Consider the following 20,588-nt stretch of genomic DNA (forward strand, 5'->3'; position numbering starts at 1 on the left):
CAAGGGCTATGTCATAATCATCTTTGACCAGTGATTTGGGCACAAAGAGAGTGTGTATCCAACAAACACTAGGAATAATTAGCATTCATTTAGCATTTACTAAGTATCAGGTACCGTTCTAAGCAATTTACATGTATTACCACATTTAACCCTCACAACAACCCTATGAAGTAAGTACAATTATTATCTTTGTTTTATATATGAGGAAACAGGTAAAGACACAAGGGTAAGCTTATTCAAAGATACACAAAGTTGCAGAAGATTTGAACCCATGTTTGCTGATTATGATTCATATTGTTATTATTTTTCCCTTCAGCAAATATTTAATCAGCAATTACTCTATGCCAACAACCGTGCTAAATAAATAAACACTGGTAAGCAAACCCTGGTCCTCAGAAGGCTACTCTGAACCACAGGTCCATTCTTGAATCCTTTACCCTCCAAACATCAGAACCAACTTACAAATTCACTAAGTTAAATCCACTCTCCTCACAACATTGTAAATCAACTATACTTCAATTTAATAAATAAATAAATAAACAAATCCACTCTACTTTTCCTTTTTAACATTTTCTCATATAGTATTCCTTTAAAGTTGTTAGCACTCTATCAAGAACCAAAACAGGGCTTCCCTGGTGGCGCAGTGGTTGAGAGTCCGCCTGCCGATGCAGGGGACGCGGGTTCATGCCCCGGTCTGGGAGGATCCCACGTGCCGCGGAGCGGCTGGGCCCGTGAGCCATGGCCGCTGAGCCTGCGCGTCCGGAGCCTGTGCTCCGCAATGGGAGAGGCCACAACAGTGAGAGGCCCGCATACCGCAAAAAAAAAAAAAAAAAAAAAAAAAAAAAGAACCAAAACAAATGACAAACAGACCAAAAAAAAAAAAACCCCTTTGTGCTCTATTGTTAAGTGGCTATAAAAATATCACAAAAGTGACTTCAGCTAAGGAATGGGTGGCAAAATCACAAAGGCTCTGAAGAAACAAAGATTCTGTTTGCAAGCAAATATTCTCAGTGAAAAAAGAGAGGGAGGTAAAAACACCAAAATTTTGTTTTTATACAGACTGCTTTAAAAAGGTTCCCCCGAGGGGCCTCCCTGGTGGCGCAGTGGTTAAGAATCCGCCTGCCAATGCAGGGGGCACAGGTTAGAGCCCTGGTCCAGGAAGATCCCACATGCCGCGGAGCAACTAAGCCCGTGCACCACAACTAGTGAGCCTGCGCTGTAGAGCCTGTGAGCCACAACTACTGAAGCCCGCGCGCCTAGAGCCCGTGCTCCGCAACAAGAGAAGCCACTGCAATGAGAAGCCCGCGCACCGCAACGAAGAGTAGCTCCCACTTGCCCCAACTAGAGAAAGACCGCGAGCAGCAACGAAGACCCAATGCAGCCAAAATACATTAATTAGTTAATTAATTTTTTAAAAAATAAAAAAATAAAAAGGATCCCCCGAGGTATGAGATGCTTTCTGCTTTTTTTTTTAAAGAAAAATGATTCATTTTATTAGAATAAAAATGAACTGGTAAACCTTATTCCTTTTATTTTAGCTCTTGCTATGTCAGGGATTCAGGGGAAGTCCTTACATCCCCACTTTAGACGGACTGCTCACACAACAAGGCAATCAAGGCACTGGCCATCCCCTTTCTTTCCCTCAGGGGAAGACTCCTCATTCTGTAACAGTAATCTACTGCATAAAAGGAACCACAAATAGGAAAGAGAATAGAAGGAGAGGACAGGAAATTCTCATCACAGCTGAACAAACCTCTACCATTTTAACGTAATAAGGATAGCATTTATGGACTTGTTTGAACTGATGGAAATTTCCAATAGAGGGGAAAATGCATTACCAAAATTAAAAATAAATGTCCAACTATTAAAAATAAGATGGTTAGGTTAGTTCTAACATTTTATAACTCTACTTCATCTTCCATGTGGTGGTGAAAGACAGAATAAATTTGTATCCTGTAAATGACCTATGACAATAGTAACAAATGCTTTCTTTTTTAAACTATCCTCTAAATAAGAATAAAAAACTTACCTCTGTGTTATGGACACAGATTTTATTGGGACAGCCAAGGAACTAAAGCAAAAAGTTAAATATAATGTATCACTGTGTATTTCCAGGAAAGAAGTAAAACACATTTTACCAGATGGAGAAGTTAAAGACAACTACGGTGCATTTCCCTATTCCTATAAAATAATTCATTCTCCTTATCTGTGAACCTTCAAGGATCTAATACAGCTACTCCCTACCTTTTGTCAGATGAAAGACAAATCACTCACTAATTTCCAAAAGACCTCACCATTTCAAGCTCCGCATCCTCAGAGCCAGCAGAGCTGAAGCATCGTCTCTTTCTGTCCTTTTGAAAGGAGTTTCATCTCTTTCAAAAGCTGTGACTAGAAAGCCATTTTCTCTCTCTCCAAGTACACAGTTTAACTCTGTCCTCTGCTTTGTCCACCCTAAACAGCAAGAACAACAACAAAGCCTCAGGAGCGCTCCTTCAGCCCCTCAGAAACAAACCAGCCACCTCTTGGGCTCCTGCACAGCTGCTTCTGTCTTTCTTTGAGAGGCACTCCACCCTGGAGGTTCCACAGGCAGGGTAACAAAAAGTGGAGATGAAAAGTTGCTATATGCTATCTAACCTCCAAAATAGAGACAGGGCCTTGGGGCAACCAGAGACTCTTGCAACAAAAAACTTTTTTACAATTAAAAAATAACAAATTGTATTCGCACATCCCTCACTGTGCACCCCTCCCAGTTTGTCTCAAACTAGTTTCTTCAACTCATCATAAAGCACGTTAGTACCAACTGTGGTTACAAGGGAACAAACCTAAACGGGCTGTGTTCAGAAAGCATTTAACAGATTGGCCTTCCATTCTCTATTGCCTCCCTCTTGAGTAAGGAGCTACATATCATTTGTAAAAATGCCTGAGAGTATAGTATTTTTCCTACACAAGTCTGATGGTTAATTTGTCACATCACAGAAGAAACTGGTATTTCTGCACATGCACACGATCTGCTGTGCTGATGAAGAAAACACGTCTGTGCTGTGCCTACTGAGGTTTTACAAATATGTTTCGCCTTGACAAAGAAATCAGTCGTTCCATTAATAATGGTAAGATCTAAAATCCAGTGATACTGTTGGTGATATAGCAACCTCGGCACAGTAGTCACAATTTACAATTTTTATAAACGATCTCAATCACATACATGATGCTTGCAATAGTCCGTTGAAACACATTACATCTTCCAGAGGTTCATAAAGGTTAAGTGGGACCTGCCCGAGGTTACCTTTCAGCTTTAAACAGCGGTGGACGTGGGTTCGAAACTGCCGGACTCTAAGCCCCTAGCTCTTTTCCTTAGACCCCTCCCAGCTTTAAACGACCCCCACCCTCTACCCAGAGCAGCCTATTACTCCGGGCGACCGGCTCTTCCCTGCCTGGACCAGAGCCGTCTTCTTCAGCCCCAGCAGGGCTTTCATCCTCCACGCACCCCCATCCCCCGAGACGATTCTCTGAAAGAAGCAGAAAGGGAGAGGCGACCGAAAGCTCCCGGGGGAAGGGACGATGACAAACGGGGGAGCGCGGGACACTGCCCCTGCGGCGGGCTCCTTCACTCTGCAGCGCGCACCCCGTTCCCTCCCCAAGCTGTCCAGCCCTGACGCCGGGCCATCTGACCACCCCTGCCCCAAATTCCCGCATCATCATCTCAAACTGTCCCTCCCCCACGCCCCTTCGCCTCCGACAGGCAGAGCCCCCCCCACCAAGTCGGAGTATCCCTCCAGCAGGTTACCCGCTTCCCTCCCGTCGCCCACCCCGCTTCCACCACCACTCACTGTCGGTGACTGGGCCCGGCCCTCATGGCTGCTCCGTTGCCGCCCGCCGCCGCCACTGCTACTCCACGCCCCGGCTCCTCAGTCGCCGCCGCCGCCGCCGCCGCCGCCGCCGCCGCCGTGGGGACTCGCCGGCAGCCGCTCCTGCGCCTGCGCAGCCTGGAGCGCCGGGGCCCTTCCGGGCCGCCCGCGCCTGCGCAGCCCGCACCGGGGGTGTCTGCCTTAGTGCCTGATGCCCTGGACCCCCGGGTCTCGGGTGGACATGGCTGCTGGCTTCGAGGACTTAATCTTAGAGGCTTTGGCGCCTGCCCCAGGGTCTGAGGCTTCTGGAAGGTAGCGTAGGTTTCTAAACGCGGTGCCCGTAGGGGCCGTACGTAGACTTCATAGCACTTCCAGGATTCTGGATCCCACTTGCACTTAAAGGCCTGAATGCTCTGACGTGACTACTGATAAATTTAGGTTTCTTTCAAGAATACGATCACATCTAGAATGCACTGAGGGGTAATTGTGCAAGAGTCAACTTTGACATCCCTGAATACACTACTGGCCAGTAGGTGCTCAGAAGCTCTGAGGACCTTGTCAAAAAGGTGACTGCACCTAGAATGCACTGTTCAGTCTGTTTATCAAGCTCGTACTGTTTATGGGACGAAAATGCTCTAGGCATCTCATATGTGCCATCGAGGGACTTGCAGGTTAATAGTCCCCTACTTTACAACTCTTGCTGTGGAGCCTGGCTCTTTTGCAAATTGGTAAACAGAAACCAGGCCTTTAGCCCAAGGAGGCCCAGCTGTCACCCCTAGACCCCTACCTAGACTGCTGCCTTATCATAACCCAACAAGAAACTAGGCTCAATTCAGTCCCAGGAATTCAACAATACAAACTTTTTTGTGTCTGGGGGGGTGGGGGTGTGGGCAGCGTCTGGTGGCTTGTGGGATCTTAGTTCCGCAACCAGGGATGGAACCCCGGCTCTAGGTAGTGAAAGCATGGAGTCCTAACCACTGGACCACCAGGGAATTCACCTCAACAATGCAAACTTGAAAGCTGCGGGCGATGCACTGCAGTCAAAGGGAAGAGGAGGTACAGGACGAAACTCTCCTTATCACCGTGACTCTTCCATCCTACCTCCAGCCCAATCTTCTGTCTACAATTCAGAGTCTGGAGGGATAGAGACCAAGATATAATGTAAGTCCAGAGAGACAGAGAGAGACACACACAGAGAGAGAGAAAGAGAAGAAGTTCCATTCTTTTGTGAAGGGTCTTAAGTTCGCTTTACTTCTAGGGAAAGCAAAAGCTACTGTTGGATGCCAGGATCTGGTACGAGTATTTGAACTCCTCATCTAAGATTAATATTTGAACTCCTCATCTAACATTAAGGGTCTTCCTCATTTTGGAAAAAAGCAAAAATAGGCCCTAGAGTAAAGGTTGAAAAGGCTGTAAATGGAATGTCACAGACATGCTGGAGGTAATAGAGCCTGCTCACATTCTTCTGGAAAAGGAGGCAGGAAGATATATACAAATGCATATAATGGAATTCTCAGGTCCCTGAGAAACTAAGGGTTACTCCCTGAAGCACCTAGGAAACTAAGAATTTTTTTTTCTCCTCAGATGCTTGTGACTTTTACATACATAGGCTTTTACATATATACATATGTTGCTGTAGAGAAAGTGTATAAATTGGCATAATCCTGTCCCTAGAAAAGCAAATCTACTCAAAGGTTCAGGCTTCACGTATGAATACCCTCCCAGCTAGGGAGTTCCATCTGGACATACGTAGAGTAAACTACAACAGCTGAGAGGGTGGTGGGCAGTAAACAGGACATCCTGTAGGTGGGGCCCTACAGAGCCTAGCTCCAGGCTTAGAAGGGTTGTCATTACTTGCAAAAGGATTATCCTTTGGAATGAGAGCACATTTGGCACCACAGGGGAATTGCAGAACCAGAAAGGAGCAAGAATTAATATCGACACTATGTTCTGATGAATGGATGACTAAAAAGAAGGCCATAGCTGCCCCTGAAGCTTCTGGGAACCGTGACTTCCTAACCCCACCACCACACACAGCCCCTGAGAAGGCCTGCTGGAATCTATATGATGACAGCATATTTTCTTATATTTGAACCATAAGGGTCTCCTGAGCCATTTCCCTATTTGAATGTCTTACCAAGGGCAAAATTGTGATTTTTTTTTCCTGCCAAGCATTCACTCACTATATCCAATGATACTCATTCAGAGATTCACCCCTACTCCAATTTCAGACCATGTGGATGAGCAAATAGCCTAGACCCCAAGTCAATCAACACATAACATTCCCTAAGTTACAATGACTGTTTCATGGATGGGCATGTAACCCAGTCAGAGCCAAAAATGCACAAGGAGTTCCTTCTGGGAAGATCTGTTGCTCTTTCCCACAAAAACTGGATATAAGTAGATATAATATCTGAAACAGCTTCACATGTTGACACCACCAAGGGACCACCAATCCAAAGAAAGATGTAATTTATTCAGTCACTGAACAATGTGCCAGACACTATGTGCCAGACACTGCTCTAGATGCAGGAGACACAGTAGTGACATACATATAAAATATCTATATTATTTGTCCTCTCACAACTTACAGTCTAGTAGAGGACATATAATAATAATAGCAGGGACTTCTCTGGTGGCGCAGTGGTTAAGAATCCGCCTGCCAATGCAGGGGACACGGGTTCGAGCCCTGGTCCGGGAAGATCCCACATGCTGTGGAGTAACTAAGCCCATGCACCACAACTACTGAGCCCGCGTGCCACAACTACTGAAGCCCGTGTACCTAGAGCCCGTGCTCTGCAACAAGAATCCCGCAATGAGGAGCCCACGCACTGCAAGGAAGAATAGCCCCTGCTCACCACAACTAGAGAAAGCCCACGTACAGCAGCAAAGACCCAACACAGCCATAAATAAATAAATAAAATAAATAAATTTAAAAAAAGAAAAGAATCTGCCTGCCAATGCAGGGGACACAGGTTTGAGTCCTGGTCCGGGAAGATCCCACATGCTGCAGAGCAAGTAAGCCTGTGCACCACAACTACTGAACCTGCACTCTAGAGCCACAACTACTGAGCCCACATGCCACAACTACTGAAGCCTGCGCGCCTAGAGCCCGTGCTCCACAACAAGAGAAGCCACCGCAATGAGAAGCCTGCGCGCTGCAGCAGAGTAGCCCCCGCTCACCGCAACTAGAGAAAGCCCACGTGCAGCAACGAAGACCCAACACAGCCATAAATAAATAAAAGATAACAGCAGACACATAGCATTTACAATGTGCCAAGCACTATTCTAAGCACTTTACACATATTAAATTCTTTTAATTGTAACAACCCTCTTTTACAACAACAATCAATATTCCTGTTTTATAGATGAGGAAACTGAAGTAGAGAGAAGTTACTTGCCCTGGGTCACACAGTAAAATAATGAGGTTGAGAACCATAGCCAGGATGTCTGTCTCAATAATCTGTGTGCTCATTCACTATATTATTAACTGCTTTGTCATAGAAGGATAAAGGATCCTAAGAGAAAATTTAACCAGCCATGGAAGGAACAGGTTATGGAAAGACCTAGAAGTAAGAGAGAATACCAGGCAATTGGGGGACTGAAAAAAATTCAGTTGAGCTGAAAAAGAGGAACAAGAGATGAGACTGGCAAAGTAAGCTGGAGCCACGTTACTTACTTTACACTTTATCCTGAGGGCACTGAAGCAAGGGAGTGACTCGGTTAGATTGGGGCCATCAGAGGTAGGTAAGACCCTGAAGAGCCCTGCATAGCCTCTTACAGTATTCCAGACACTGCAACAGAATCATTGCAGGTAGTGATAAATGCTGTGAGGAAAAGGCTCTCTGAGGAAGTGACATTTCAGCTGAGACCTGAATGGGGAGCAGAAGCCAAATCTAGAACATAGGAGGCAGGAGTAGCAGGTGTAAAGGCCCTGAGGCAGAAATTAGCTTGATATATTCAAGAGAAAACTAGTGTGCCTGACACCTTGGGAGTAGAAGTTAGCAGGGCTCAATGCATGCAAGGACTTTGGACTAATCTAGTTGTAATAGGAGGCCACTGGAGGGTTTTAAGCACCATCTCCTTCAAATTCTATCTCCTTAAATCTCTGGAATCCATTTGTTTCTCTCCACCATCTTCACTGCAATATTTTAGTGAGAAAGATAAAGTGACTTCTATTGGAAAAGGACTTGGGGGTCAAGGAAGTTTTTGGTTTTTGGTTTTCAGATGGAAAAGGTGAAGCCTTTAAAAAATAAATGCTGGGCTTCCCTGGTGGCGCAGTGATTGGGCGTCTGTCTGCCGATGCTGGGGACGCGGGTTCGTGCCCTGGTCCGGGAGGATCCCACGTGCCGCGGAGCGGTTGGGCCCGTGAGCCATGGCCGCTGAGCCTGCGTGTCCGGAGCCTGTGCTCCGCAACGGGAGAGGCCGCGGCGGTGAGAGGCCCGCATACCACAAAAATAAATAAATAAATAAAACATAAATGCTGATGGGAGGTCACCCTGATACCAAAACCAAATAAAGATGTCACATGAAAAGAAAACTACAGGGCTTCCCTGGTGGCGCAGTGGTTGAGAGTCCGCCTGCCGATGCAGGGGACACGGGTTCGTGCCCCGGTCCGGGAAGATCCCACATGCCACGGAGCGGCTAGGCCCGTAAGCCATGGCCGCTGAGCCTGCGCGTCCGGAGCCTGTGCTCCGCAACGGGAGAGGCCACAACAGTGAGAGGCCCGCGTACGGCAAAAAAAAAAAAAAAAAAAAAAAAAAAAAAGAAAACTACAGGCCAATATCTCTGATGAACATAGATGCAAAAATCCTCAACAAAATACTAGCAAACAGAATCCAACAGCACATTAAAAGGATCATACAACATGATCAAGTGGGGTTTATCCCAGGAATGCAAGGATTCTTCAATATATGCAAATCAATCAATGTGATACACCATATTAACAAATTGAAGGATGAAAACCATATGATAATCTCAATAGATGCAGAAAAAGCTTTTGACAAAATTCAACACCCACTTATGATAAAAGCTCTCCAGAAAGTAGGCCTAGAGGCAACCTACATCAACATAATAAAGGCCATATATGACAAACCCACAGCCAACATCATTCTCAAAGGTGAAAAGCTGAAACCATTTCCACTAAGATCAGGAACAAGACAAGGCTGCCCACTCTCACCACTATTATTCAACATAGTTTTAGAAGTTTTAGCCACAGCAATCACAGAAGAAAAAGAAATAAAAGGAATCCAGATCAGAAAAGAAGAAGTAAAACTGTCACTGTTTGCAGATGACATGACACTATACATAAAGAATCCTAAAGATGCTACCAGAAAACTACTAGAGCTAATCAATTAACTTGGTAGAGTAGCAGGATACAAAATTAATGCACAGATATCTCTTGCATTCCTATACACTAATGATGAAAAGTATGAAAGAGAAATTAAGGAAACACTCCCATTTACCATTGCAACAAAAAGAATAAAATACTTAGGAATAAACCTACCTAAGGAGACAAAAGACGTGTATGCAGAAAACTATAAGACACTGATGAAAGAAATTAAAGATGATATCAACAGATGGAGAGATATACCTTGTTCTTGGACTGGAAGAATCAATATTGTGAAAATATTACCCAAAGCAATCTACAGATTCAATGAATCCCTATCAAACTACCAGTGGCAATTTTCACAGAACTAGAACAAAAAATTTCACAATTTGTATGGAAACACAAAAGATCCCGAATAGCCAAAACAATCTTGAGAAAGAAAAATGGAGCTGGAGGAGTCAGGTTCCCTGACTTCAGACTATACTACAAAGCTACAGTAATCAAGACAGTATGGTACTGGCACAAAAATAGAAATATAGATCAATGGAACAGGATAGAAAGCCCAGAGATAAACCCACGCACATATGGTCACCTTATCTTTGATAAAGGAGGCAAGAGTATACAATGGAGAAAAGACAGCTTCTTCAATAAGTGGTGCTGGGAAAACTGGACAGCTACATGTAAAAGAATGAAATTAGAACACTTCCTAACAAACATACACAAAAAAAAGTAAACTCAAAATGTATTAAAGACCTAAATGTAAGGCCAGACACTATAAAACTCTTAGAGGAAAACATAAGCAGAACACTCTATGACATAAATCACAGAAAGATCCTTTTTGACCCACCTCCTAGAGAAATGGAAATAAAATAAACAAATGGGACCTAATGAAACTTAAAAGCTTTTGCATAGCAAAGGAAACCATAAAGATGAAAAGACAACCCTCAGAATGGAAGAAAATATTTGCAACTGACAAAGGGTTAATCTCCAAAATATACAAGCAGCTCATGCAGCTCAATATCAAAAAAAAAAAACAAAAAACAGACAACACAATCTAAAAATGGGCAGAAGACCTAAATAGACATTTCTCCAGAGATATACAGATTGCCAACAAACACATGAAAGGATGCTCAACATCACTAATCATTAGAGAAATGCAAGTCAAACACTACAATGAGGTATCACCTCACACTGGTCAGAAGGGCCATCATCAAAAAAATCTACAAATGATAAATGCTGGAGAGGGTGTGGAGGAAAGGGAACCCTCTGGCACTGTTGGTGGGAATGTAAATTGACACAGCCACTATGGAGAACAGTATGGAGGCTCCTTAAAAAACTAAAAGTAGAACTACCATACGACCCAGCACTCACACTACTGGGCATATACCCTGAGAAAACCATGATTCAAAAAAGAGTCGTGTACGACAACGTTCATTGCAGTTCTATTTACAATAGCCAGGACATGGAAGCAACCTAAGTGTCCATCGACAGATGAATGGATAAAGAAGGTGTGGCACATATATACAATGGAATATTACTCAGCCATAAAAAGAAACAAAATTGAGTTATTTGTAGTGAGGTGGATGGACCTAGAGTCTGTCATACAGAGCAAAGTCAGTCAGAAAGAGAAAAACAAATACCTTATGCTAACATATATATACGGAATCTTAAAAAAAAAAAAGGTTCTGATGAACCTAGGGGCAGCACAGGAATAAAGACACAGATGTAGAGAATGGACTTGAGGACATGGGGAGGTGGAAGGGTAAGCCGGGACGAAGTGAGAGAGTAGCACTGACATATATACACTACCAAATGTAAAATAGATAGCTAGTGGGAAGCAGCTGCATGGCACAGGGAGATTAGCTCGGTGCTTTGCGACCACTTAGAGGGGTGGGATAAGGAGGGTGGGCGGGAGACGCAAGAGGGAGGGGATATGGGGATACATGTATGTATATAGCTGATTCACTTTGTTATACAGCAGAAACTAACACAACACTGTAAAGCAGTTATACTCCAATAAAGATGTTAAAAAATATATACACTGGAGCTTCCCTAGTGGCGCAGTGGTTGAGAGTCCAGCTGCCGATGCAGGGGATGAGGGTTCGTGCCCCGGTCCGGGAAGATCCCCATGCCACGGAGCGGCTGGGTCCGTGAGCCATGGCCGCTGACCCTGCGCGTCCGGAGCCTGTGCCTCACAACGGGAGAGGCCACAACTGTGAGAGGCCCGCGTACCGGAAAAAAACAAACAAACAAACAAACAAACAAAAATATATATATATACTGATGGGAGGCATATAGTACAGAGAGAAATTGTCTATACAGAAAAGAAAGGATAGGGGCTTCCCTGGTGGAGCAGTGGTTAAGAATCTGCCTGCCAATGCAGGGGACATGGGTTCGAGCCCTGGTCCAGGAAGATCCCACATGCCGCAGAGTAACTAAGCCTGTGCGCCACAACTACTGAGCCTATGCTCTATAGTCCATGAGCCACAACTACTGAGCCTGCGTGCCACAACTACTGAAGCCCACGCGCCTAGAGCCCGTGCTCCGCAACAGGAGAAACCACTGCAATGAGAAGCCCACGCACCGCAACGAAGAGCGGCCCTCATTCGCCGCAACTAGAGAAGGCCCGCACGGAGCAACGAAGACCCGAGGCAGCCAAAAAATAAATAAATTAAATAAATAAATTTACTTTAAAAAAAAGAAAAGAAAGGATAATTCATGGAACAAGGTTTCTGAGGGGGTAAAACAGCCTTAAGATAGGAACATTTATTAAGAGCCTACATTGTTCTAAACCCTAGATTCAAATGAACATATGATATTAGATAAATGTTTATTATCATCTGCATTTTACAGAAGAGGAAACTGACACGTGGAGAGTTTAAATAACTTGTCCAAACTCACACAGCTAATAAGTGGCCAGCTGAGATATGAACCCAGGCAGTCTGATTCATTTGATTAATCTCTCCTAACCTCACAAAATACAAAATTCCCCCCACAATATCCCTTGATAGATAGAAAATCTCTGGGAAAGAAGAGAATTAACAAGACACTTTGAATCATTTCCCCTAAGTTTTTGTGTCATCCCTGGGATTCTTTCACTGTTATCTGTTACCACCACTGTAGTACTTAATATGTGTTCCTTGGGTGATAGTTGCATTTATGCAATTAAGCTCTTCAACTACTGTTTAACCTGACATTTCCCTTCTCCTAAATTGCAGTTGAAATGGTATTTCACCTAACTGTCCATGAAGGAAGATTTGTATTTTTCTGATTGTTGGCTGTCTCATATTTAGTAGCATCTTTTTCTTTGGACACCCATATGCCCAAAGGACATCCAGAATATCATGTTCCAAAAAGGTTGTTTCTTCTACTAACAGAGCAGGCAGCCTGAAAGCTGGAACCTGACACCATTTGCAAACCATCAGTGCATCTGGCTGCCCAAGGCTCTGTCAATCCATGTCACTAAGAGCTTCCCTGGACACTCAGCATCCACTCCGACAACAGCAGCCTGGCCAGTTGGTTCTTACCATCCTCCAACAATTCTCCCCTCTCTGTCCTATATCATCCATTTCTTCCTCTCTACTAGGTCATGAGCAAACAAAAACTTCCCATCTTAAAAAAAAGAAAAAGGAAATCGTCTCTTAACTCCACCCCTCTCTTCCACTCTTGTGTTACCATTCTCTTTTGCTCTGCTCCTCTGGTAAGAGTTGTATATATATTCTGGCCGCCCTCAATTCCTTTCCCCTCATTCTCTTAAACCCACTCCATTTAGGCTTTCACCCAGACCATCCTACTGAAACTATTCCTGTCAGGTCACAGGTCACTTACGTATCTCTCTCTCTCTCATACACACACACACACACACACACGCAGAGCCCCCAGGATACAAGTCCCGTGCTGGAGATTTCTGTCCGCTTTGTTCATTGTTGTATCCTCAGCACCTCCAAACCCGCGAGATTTATCCCTCAATTCCAAAAGTCTGACTGAGGCTTCAAAGGATGAAGAGAGGGCTTAAGGCCACAGATCGGCCAAGGTATATCAGGTTCCTCAGGCCGCTAAGGCAGTCCGGGAGATCCTAGGTGACTAAGCCGCTTCTTCTCCCTTTGCAGACCCTCTGGTTTTTCTCCAGAAAGGAATGGCCTCAGAGAGGAGATAGTAGCCGAGTCTTACAGGAGGGAAATCCGGGTCTGCTGCTCATCGGGAACACCGACCCTTCCTTACAGGAGGCTCCCATAAAGTAAAGGTACAGACTGCCGGAGGCCGCTGCCGACGCTATGCCAAGCCAGAGGGGCACTGGGAGGGGATCCTGCAAGCCTGAGGCTGGAAAGGACTAAAAAGACCCTCACGGGGAGCAGTACACGGTCCCACGCCCCGGACCATCCCTCCTTCGTTGCGCGAGTTTCTCCCGCTTAGTGGAGTCAGGCGCTAAGAGAACGATTTTGCCGCTTGGCCTCGTGGGAGATGTAGTCTTTCATGAGGCAGGGCTAGAAGGGCCTTCTACAAAACTTTGGCAGGAGAAGAAGAAAACACGATGTGTATGAGAATCCAAAAGATCTTCAAGCTCACACAAACTCTAAATACACTTTTTCCCCGTTCCTTAGCCTCGGGCAGTCTCCAGAGCGCTTCCAACTCCAGCCCACCTCCAATGTCCCATGTTCCTCCGCTCTGTTCGGGCCGATCTAGCTCTCTCCCGGTCGCTCGCCTCTCCGCAGCACTGTCCAATCATAGGTGCGTTCCTGGGAGCTCCCGGCGTGCCTTGCGGTTGCGATGGCTGCCTCCGGCAGGCGGGGTGCTGAGCTCCTTCGAACAGTGTTAGGGGTTTGGCCGCCGGGTCCCGACGCCGCGAGGGAATGGGTGACCCGGCTCCCCTTGCTCTTGGGCAGTCAGCAGAGGTGCGTCTCCTGTGTCTCGGGCCCGGCCTTCTCTGGTCCCCGCCTGGCCTCGGCTTCTCGCCCTAATGGCCAGAGCTCAGCCCTGGACTGCTTCCTCGGACTCTCTCAGCCAGACAGCTCGTTGAATTTTCGCGTCCCTGCCGTGTCCATGCACAGAGGTAAAGGGCCCAGATAGATTTGTCTGGGATTGTCACTGTTTTAGCACAGAAAGTCCCGTGTCGGGGAAACCCCTCAGTCTCTGGGGATATCGCCTTTGGCTCTGTATTACAGAAAACGATCTTGAGGCCCCGAGAGATAGAAGCGAGCAGTGAAGGATCTCATAGGAAAGAGATACTAGGTTCTAAGAGTTTTCGAGCCAGAGGGAACCGATCTGGTCACAACCACAGACGTTCACAAAGAGCAGGAGATTGAAGGGCCACAGGCATGGAAGAGTTGTGGCTCTCTGTCCTCACATGGGGAGCAAGCTTGACCCATCTACTTGTCAAGACACTGAGTTACAGCTGGCCCTTGAACAACTCGGGGCAGAGGTGTTAGGGGTGCAGAACCCATGCAATCGAAAATCCTCATATAATTTATTGTGGGCCCTCCGTATATGCAGCTCCTCCGTATCCACGCTTCCCATCTGAGGATTCAACCAACTGCACATCGCATAGTACACATTTAGTGAAGAATAAAAGAACAAAATAACCTGCGTATAAGTGGACCAACACAGTTCAAACCCATGTTGCTCAAGGGTCAACTGTACACCTGGAAATAGCACCCTCTATTCTTCAAGTAGCATAGACTAAAGGCTGAACACAAAAACTGGTAACTACGATGCAGTGTCATGAGGAGCAATTACAGAAAGACTGAGAAAGTTTGCAGAGCCTTCATTGTACCCTTAGTAGGGTAAGATAGAGCTGGAGGGATTTCTGGCTTTATCTGGTATAGAGATACTTTCACACATGTACATACATTTACTGGGCACAACTACACAATACGATTCCACAAGGTTATTGAGTATTAAGTGCCAGGCATTGTGCTGAGTGGTTTCACACAATTGCCAATGGTCAAAAGGTTATACAGTAAGTAGTCATCAATACCATTTCTGTTTTACATATGAGAAAACTAAGGGGCTTAGAGCAGTTAGAGAACTTGATAAAGGCATATAAACAACGTAATGGACAAACTGAATCTCAAAGCCAGGTCTCGGCTTCAACCTGATGCATGAATCTCGTATCCATATTCCCTTTGTGGATGCGTAGGACCAAGTACCTGACAGGGGATCCATGTTGCACTACCTCTCACTCCCCTCCCATTCCCACACACAGATGAGCAGGATCTCCTCTTGGTCCATCGCCCCGACATGCCTGAGAACCCCCGAGTCCTACGAGCGGTCCTCCTGGGTGCCCCGAATGCAGGAAAGTCAACCCTCTCCAACCAGCTGCTGGGCCGAAAAGTATGCTGCATCCTTGACACTCCCGACCCTTTCATTTCTCACTTCTTACTGTGCCTTCGTGGATTGTTCTAGAGGGATCTGGGACCTCACTTGGGACTTCTTTGTTCCTGGCAGGTGTTCCCTGTCTCCCAGAAGGTGCACACCACTCGCAGCCAAGCTCTGGGGGTCATCACAGAGAAAGAGACCCAGGTGGTGGGTACTTGCAATGGATGTCCAGCAAACAGGACAGAGGTTGAAGCTAAGAGGGTCTCCCTTACTGTTGGACCTGAAGAAAATGATGCTTAGGCTCACTGCTCTGAGGGAAGGGGGCTCCTCTTCCTTTTAGGCCTGTGCAGTTCCCTCTCTACCTTCCCCCTTTGGCATCTAGTCAGAAAGGTCTCACTGCCTCTTTACTGCTTCCTAGTCTTCCAGATATTCACAGTTGTTCTCTTTCTCCTGGATCCTATCTAGAATTAAAGCAAGGCTGGAGGGTAAAAATTGGCCAAGAAGTGGGGGCAGGCTCCTGACATCAAGGGTGGGTGACCTTTCACTACCCAGCCATAATTTTTCCTCCTGGGGTCGGGGGTCTGCACATCTCTTTTTCCTGATTTTAGATTTTACTTGACACACCTGGCCTCATCAGCCCTGCTAAACAGAAAAGGTAATATCTGGGGAAACAGGGAGTTGTAGGGGGGAAAGATGTTGAAGAGGGAGTGGGGAGATTCCATCATAGGGGCTAGAAAACCCCCTTATCACACCCCATCCCTCCTCAGGAGGGCATCACTCCCAAGACCCTTTCTGATCTATGTATGTCTGTCCCTTAGGCACCATCTGGAGCTCTCTTTGTTGGAAGATCCATGGAAGAGCATGGAATCTGCTGATCTGGGTTAGGCTCAGGATGGGAATCTGAAGCCCAATTTACATGGTCATGGCCTCTCATTGCTGATAGTTTGGGGGGAATGAGGGTTGGCCAGATCCCATACCCTGGAAGTTTTGGGGGTTAAGGGGAATGAGTGGTCATAACCTTGTCCTCCCTACACTGCCAACTGCCAGTTGTGGTTCTTGTGGATGTCTCGGACAAGTGGACTCGGAACCAGCTCAGTCCCCAGGTGCTCCAGTGCTTGACCCAGTTCTCCCAAGTCCCCAGCATCCTTGTCATGAACAAGGTGAGCACCACCTACCTGAGGAAGGGGTCTACTTCAAGGGTCCCGTCTCACTGACCACAGTCCTCTGCCCGTCCCCCACCCCCAGGTTGATTGCCTGAAGCAGAAGTCAGTTCTCCTGGAGCTTACAGCAGCCCTCACTGAAGGTGTGGTCAATGGCAAGAAACTCAAAATGAGGCAGGCTGTCCGCTCGCAGCCGGGCAACCATTGCTCCAGCCCAGCAGCTAAGGGCCCAAACACACTGTCTGTGGGAGACCCTCAGCGGATTGGCTGGCCCCACTTCCAGGAGATCTTCATGTTGTCAGCCCTAAGCCAGGAGGATGTGAAAACACTAAAGGTCAGTTGGCCTTGACCATAGCCTGGCCCTTGGTTTCCACCATGTGAAGACAAGCCTCAGAGTTCCTCCTCTTGGAAGTGAGAGTGAGAGGAAAGTCCTGCTTGGGACTGAGATGCCTACCTACTCCCTCTGTGCCCATAGCAATACCTCCTGGCACAGGCCCGGCCAGGGCCCTGGGAGTTCCACAGTGGAGTCCTCACCAGCCAGACGCCTGAGGAGATCTGCGCCAACATGATCCGAGAGAAGCTCCTGGAGTACCTGCCCCAGGAGGTGCCCTACAACGTGCAGCAGGTGCAGGCACAGTTAGGGGTCATGGGGCTCTCCATCAGGCACACACCCGGAGCAGACAGCTGGGTCCCGAAGAGGGCGGGGTAGGGGCCTGCCTGACCAGTCACGGTGTCTCCCTGTGCAGAAGACGGTAATGTGGGAGGAAGGGCCAGACGGGAAGCTGATGATTGAGCAGAAGCTTCTGGTGCCCAAAGAATCTCACATGGTAAGCAGGGCCAGGCTTGGAGGAGGGACCAATGCTCTGTTAGGCAGGGGTTCTTCCCTGACTGCTTGGGAGCTCTGAGAGCAGGCTCACGTCCCTGTCTTTTACCCCACCCTCAGAGGATCCTGATCGGTCCGAAAGGGCACCTGATCTCCCAGGTGGCACAGGAGGTGGGCCGCGACCTCATGAACATCTTCCTCTGTGAAGTTCAGCTCCGCCTGTCTGTGAAACTCCTCAAGTGACCACCCTCTGATATCTTTCCCAAGGCATCCCCGCCCAGGCTGCTGGCGGGAGCCACTGACCAGAGCTGCCCTTACCTGGGGCCTGCAGGGCCTGGAGCCAGGCCTGGACAGTGACTGGGTGGCTGGCCGAGTATGCACAGCCCCTGCCCGGCCATGCCTCCTGCTGGAGGAAGGAATCTGCCTTAGCCTGGTTCCCACGTAGTTCCTCTGCCTGGGCCTGTAGCTACTTAGGTCTTAGAAGCTGGCCCTTTGGTGTGGGAGCACTTCTGCCACCTGGCATTGGGCCGAGTTTCTTCCTGAGTTGTTAGCCGGGAGATCTTTCCCCTCTCCCCTCAGTTCGTACACCTTGCAGCTGTGTAAGGACCCACGTGTCCTGAGTGAGATAGTGCCTCCCACCTGCTCCTCAAGTCCTTGATCCCTCTCTCCAATCTCGGATGCTAATAAAGTTGAAAGACAAGCAGCATTCTGGGTCTCATCTTTATTTCTTTAGAACAGGAGAGAGAAAACGTACCCATTCCCTCCACCCCTACCCCGTTGTCTGAGCTGGAGTCTCCCTCCCTTCAGTAGGCTGCTCCAGGGTCCCGAGCAATCTTCTTGGCACGTTTTCTGGGTGCAGCAAGAGAACCGTTACCATTACTAAACTCAGTAATGGTAACGGTTTCCTCGCCACCCCCAAGTGCCCTGGCGGTCGGCAGGCTGTGATAGGCTGAGCAGTGAGAACGGTGGGCTTGCAGCAACCCCTGGCCTCTTCATCAGCCTCCAGAGCTGGGAGTACCCGGACTAGTACATCATCTATACTGTAGTGTCTCATCACAAACTTACAGTATATGATGATATCCCAGCCAGGGCCCTGCAGGAGGCACAGGGAGCATGGCTTGAAGAGCACTGTGGCAGAGAGAGCCAGGCACTGGGGGCACAGCAGGACAGGTCAGGGATGGACACAGCTCCCCACTCCCTGGCCGGCATCTCCTTGATCCTGTGGTCAAGGGCAGCCTGAAGGGGACTGATCCAAAGAGCCCTTCAGAGCTAGGGTCTGTTGAGATGTCCTTAGGGACCCAGTGCTGTAGTTTAACAAGCCAGAGGTCACATAATGAAGCGGAAAATTTCCTCTGGTCAGACCAACAAGCAGACAGACCCAGAGGGGGAACACTTACCTGGGGCTGGAACTGCAGACTAAGGCCTTTGGAAGTAGGGAAACCCTGTCCCTCCTGCCTCTCCACTCAAGCTGCTCCCTTTTAATCCACCAGCTGGCCCCTCCCCTTGGGCGGGGCACTTTCCCGGGTTCTGGAAGGCCCTGCCTCTTAACCCTTTCCCTGCTAGACTCCTTGGACTGAGGGTCACTGGCCCTTCTCCATTAGGCCCTTTGTCACATACTCTTGGCAATTTTTTTTTTTCCCCTCCCCGAGTACGCGGGAGCACAGGCTCCGGACGCGCAGGCTCAGCGGCCATGGCTCACGGGCCCAGCTGCTCCGCGGCATGTGGGATCCTCCCGGACCGGGTCACGAACCCGTGTCCCCTGCATCGGCAGGCGAACGCTCAACCACTGCGCCACCAGGGAAGCCCTGTCACATACTCTTTTATGGACCTTGCTAAGCCTGCTAGGCTTGGGCCTGGCTGAAGAAAAAACAGCCTCACCCCAGCCATCCTGCAGGGCTTAATTGCTGGTCAGAGCCCTGGGGAGGTGGTGGTGGTTGTTTTTGGTGGTGGGAATGTTAGTTTGAATCTCTATAAGGCAGGGAGGGTCCTGACAGCTGGATCTTGGGGCAAGCGCTGACCTAAATTTCAGTCCCCCGGCCCTTGTCTATGTTTATGCTGAACCCAAGGAGGCCGGACCCTTTGCCCACCTCTGCCAGGGCAAGGTCCTCTAGGGGGAGGGGTCCTCTGCTGGAACATTTGAGGGTGGCTGGCTGAGTCCCAAGCTCACGTGGGAGCCAGCTTAGGAAAGGGTAGGGGCTGTTTGTCAGAGCTCAAGGCCCCCAGAGTGAGAGCCCGGCAGTATTAAGTTCTCTGCCTCTGGGAAAGGTGAGACTTGGAGTAGAGACTCCTCAAAGCAGGGCCTCTGCTCCTTGGACCCCCATTCTGGGGAACACGTCTGCTTTTCTGCTCCCTCCCCTTCTCCTCTCCTAGACCATCTGGTGTGTATTCTGGGAAGCAGTTACACCCCCCTCTGCAGGGGCAGATGAGGCCAGGATGGGGAGTGAGGGGAGAGACCCAAACTTCTTTCGGTTCCTTGGAGGTGTTTTATCTCCTGCCGTCACAGAGGCTTGACACATGCTCTTGACTCTGTTTGATGATCTTCCCTCCTTTCTTGTCTAGTTAACTCATTCCCTCTTCAGATCTCTAAGTGTCTCTTCTGCAGGGAAGTTTTTCCTGGCTAGTTAAATCCCCGTTATGGGCTCGTTTATTTGTGTGATTATTCACATTAAGCAAATAATCACGAGGGCCTGGTTTATTCACCATTGTATCTCTACCACAGAGCAGTGACTAAACAGGCATTCACGTCGGATGACTGATGTGATGTGGGGGAGGGGAGAGACTTTGACCTGGGGAGGCAGACTGACAAAGATGTGGCTCTCTCAGGCAAGCCATTTTCTTGGACCATCCATGTTCGCCTTTGTAAACAGGAGCAATAACAGTCCCCAGTTCGCAGAGCTGTGAGAGCTAGGTGATGAGCTGCTGGTAAAGCACTTAGCACTTAGCCCACAGAAGGGGTTAAACAAATTAATGCCTACTTCACCCGCTTCCCACAGGGGCTCGCTGAAGGCCGCAGGTGAGGCCTGTTGCTTCTTTTAAATTAATTAATTATTTATTTTTGGCTGCATTGGGTCTTCGTTGCTGTGCGTGGGCTTTCTCTAGTTGTGGCGAGCGGAGAC

The 20,588-nt window shown here is 47.9% G+C and overlaps 2 protein-coding genes across 4 annotated transcripts in view; one reads left to right on the top strand and one right to left on the bottom strand.

The window, feature by feature from the left end:
- FAM222B (family with sequence similarity 222 member B) overlaps window positions 1-20,588 on the bottom strand; it is a 141,556-nt gene that overhangs the window by 62,356 nt on the left and 58,612 nt on the right. The window contains exon 2 of one of the 3 annotated variants that reach the window (XM_012532004.3): window positions 3,828-6,627. The gene's annotated coding sequence lies outside the window, so the exon portion shown is untranslated. Of the gene's footprint in view, window positions 1-2,294; window positions 3,660-3,827; window positions 6,628-20,588 lie in introns of those variants that run through there. The other 2 variants (XM_012532006.3, XM_049701745.1) reach the window with 2 other exon arrangements.
- On the top strand, window positions 13,916-18,178 carry ERAL1 (Era like 12S mitochondrial rRNA chaperone 1). Its single transcript, XM_004267120.4, has 10 exons — window positions 13,916-14,224; window positions 15,377-15,504; window positions 15,619-15,696; window positions 16,098-16,144; window positions 16,308-16,369; window positions 16,537-16,649; window positions 16,735-16,983; window positions 17,125-17,274; window positions 17,396-17,476; window positions 17,593-18,178. Exons 1-10 carry the CDS (start codon window positions 13,942-13,944, stop codon window positions 17,713-17,715), a joined length of 1,314 nt encoding a protein of 437 aa, XP_004267168.1. The 5' UTR covers window positions 13,916-13,941; the 3' UTR covers window positions 17,716-18,178.

This window comes from Orcinus orca, chromosome 19, assembly GCF_937001465.1.
Source record: "Orcinus orca chromosome 19, mOrcOrc1.1, whole genome shotgun sequence".
Lineage (NCBI taxonomy): Eukaryota > Metazoa > Chordata > Mammalia > Artiodactyla > Delphinidae > Orcinus > Orcinus orca.

Excerpts from the sequence above, each read along its gene's own strand:
- ERAL1 (XM_004267120.4), top strand. The coding sequence starts at position 13,942 with ATGGCTGCCTCCGGCAGGCGGGGTGCTGAGCTCCTTCGAACAGTGTTA. Across the intron at positions 15,697-16,097 it reads CAGAGAAAGAGACCCAGGTG|ATTTTACTTGACACACCTGG; the intron begins GTGGGTACTTGC and ends TCCTGATTTTAG. Across the intron at positions 16,984-17,124 it reads AGGATGTGAAAACACTAAAG|CAATACCTCCTGGCACAGGC; the intron begins GTCAGTTGGCCT and ends CTGTGCCCATAG.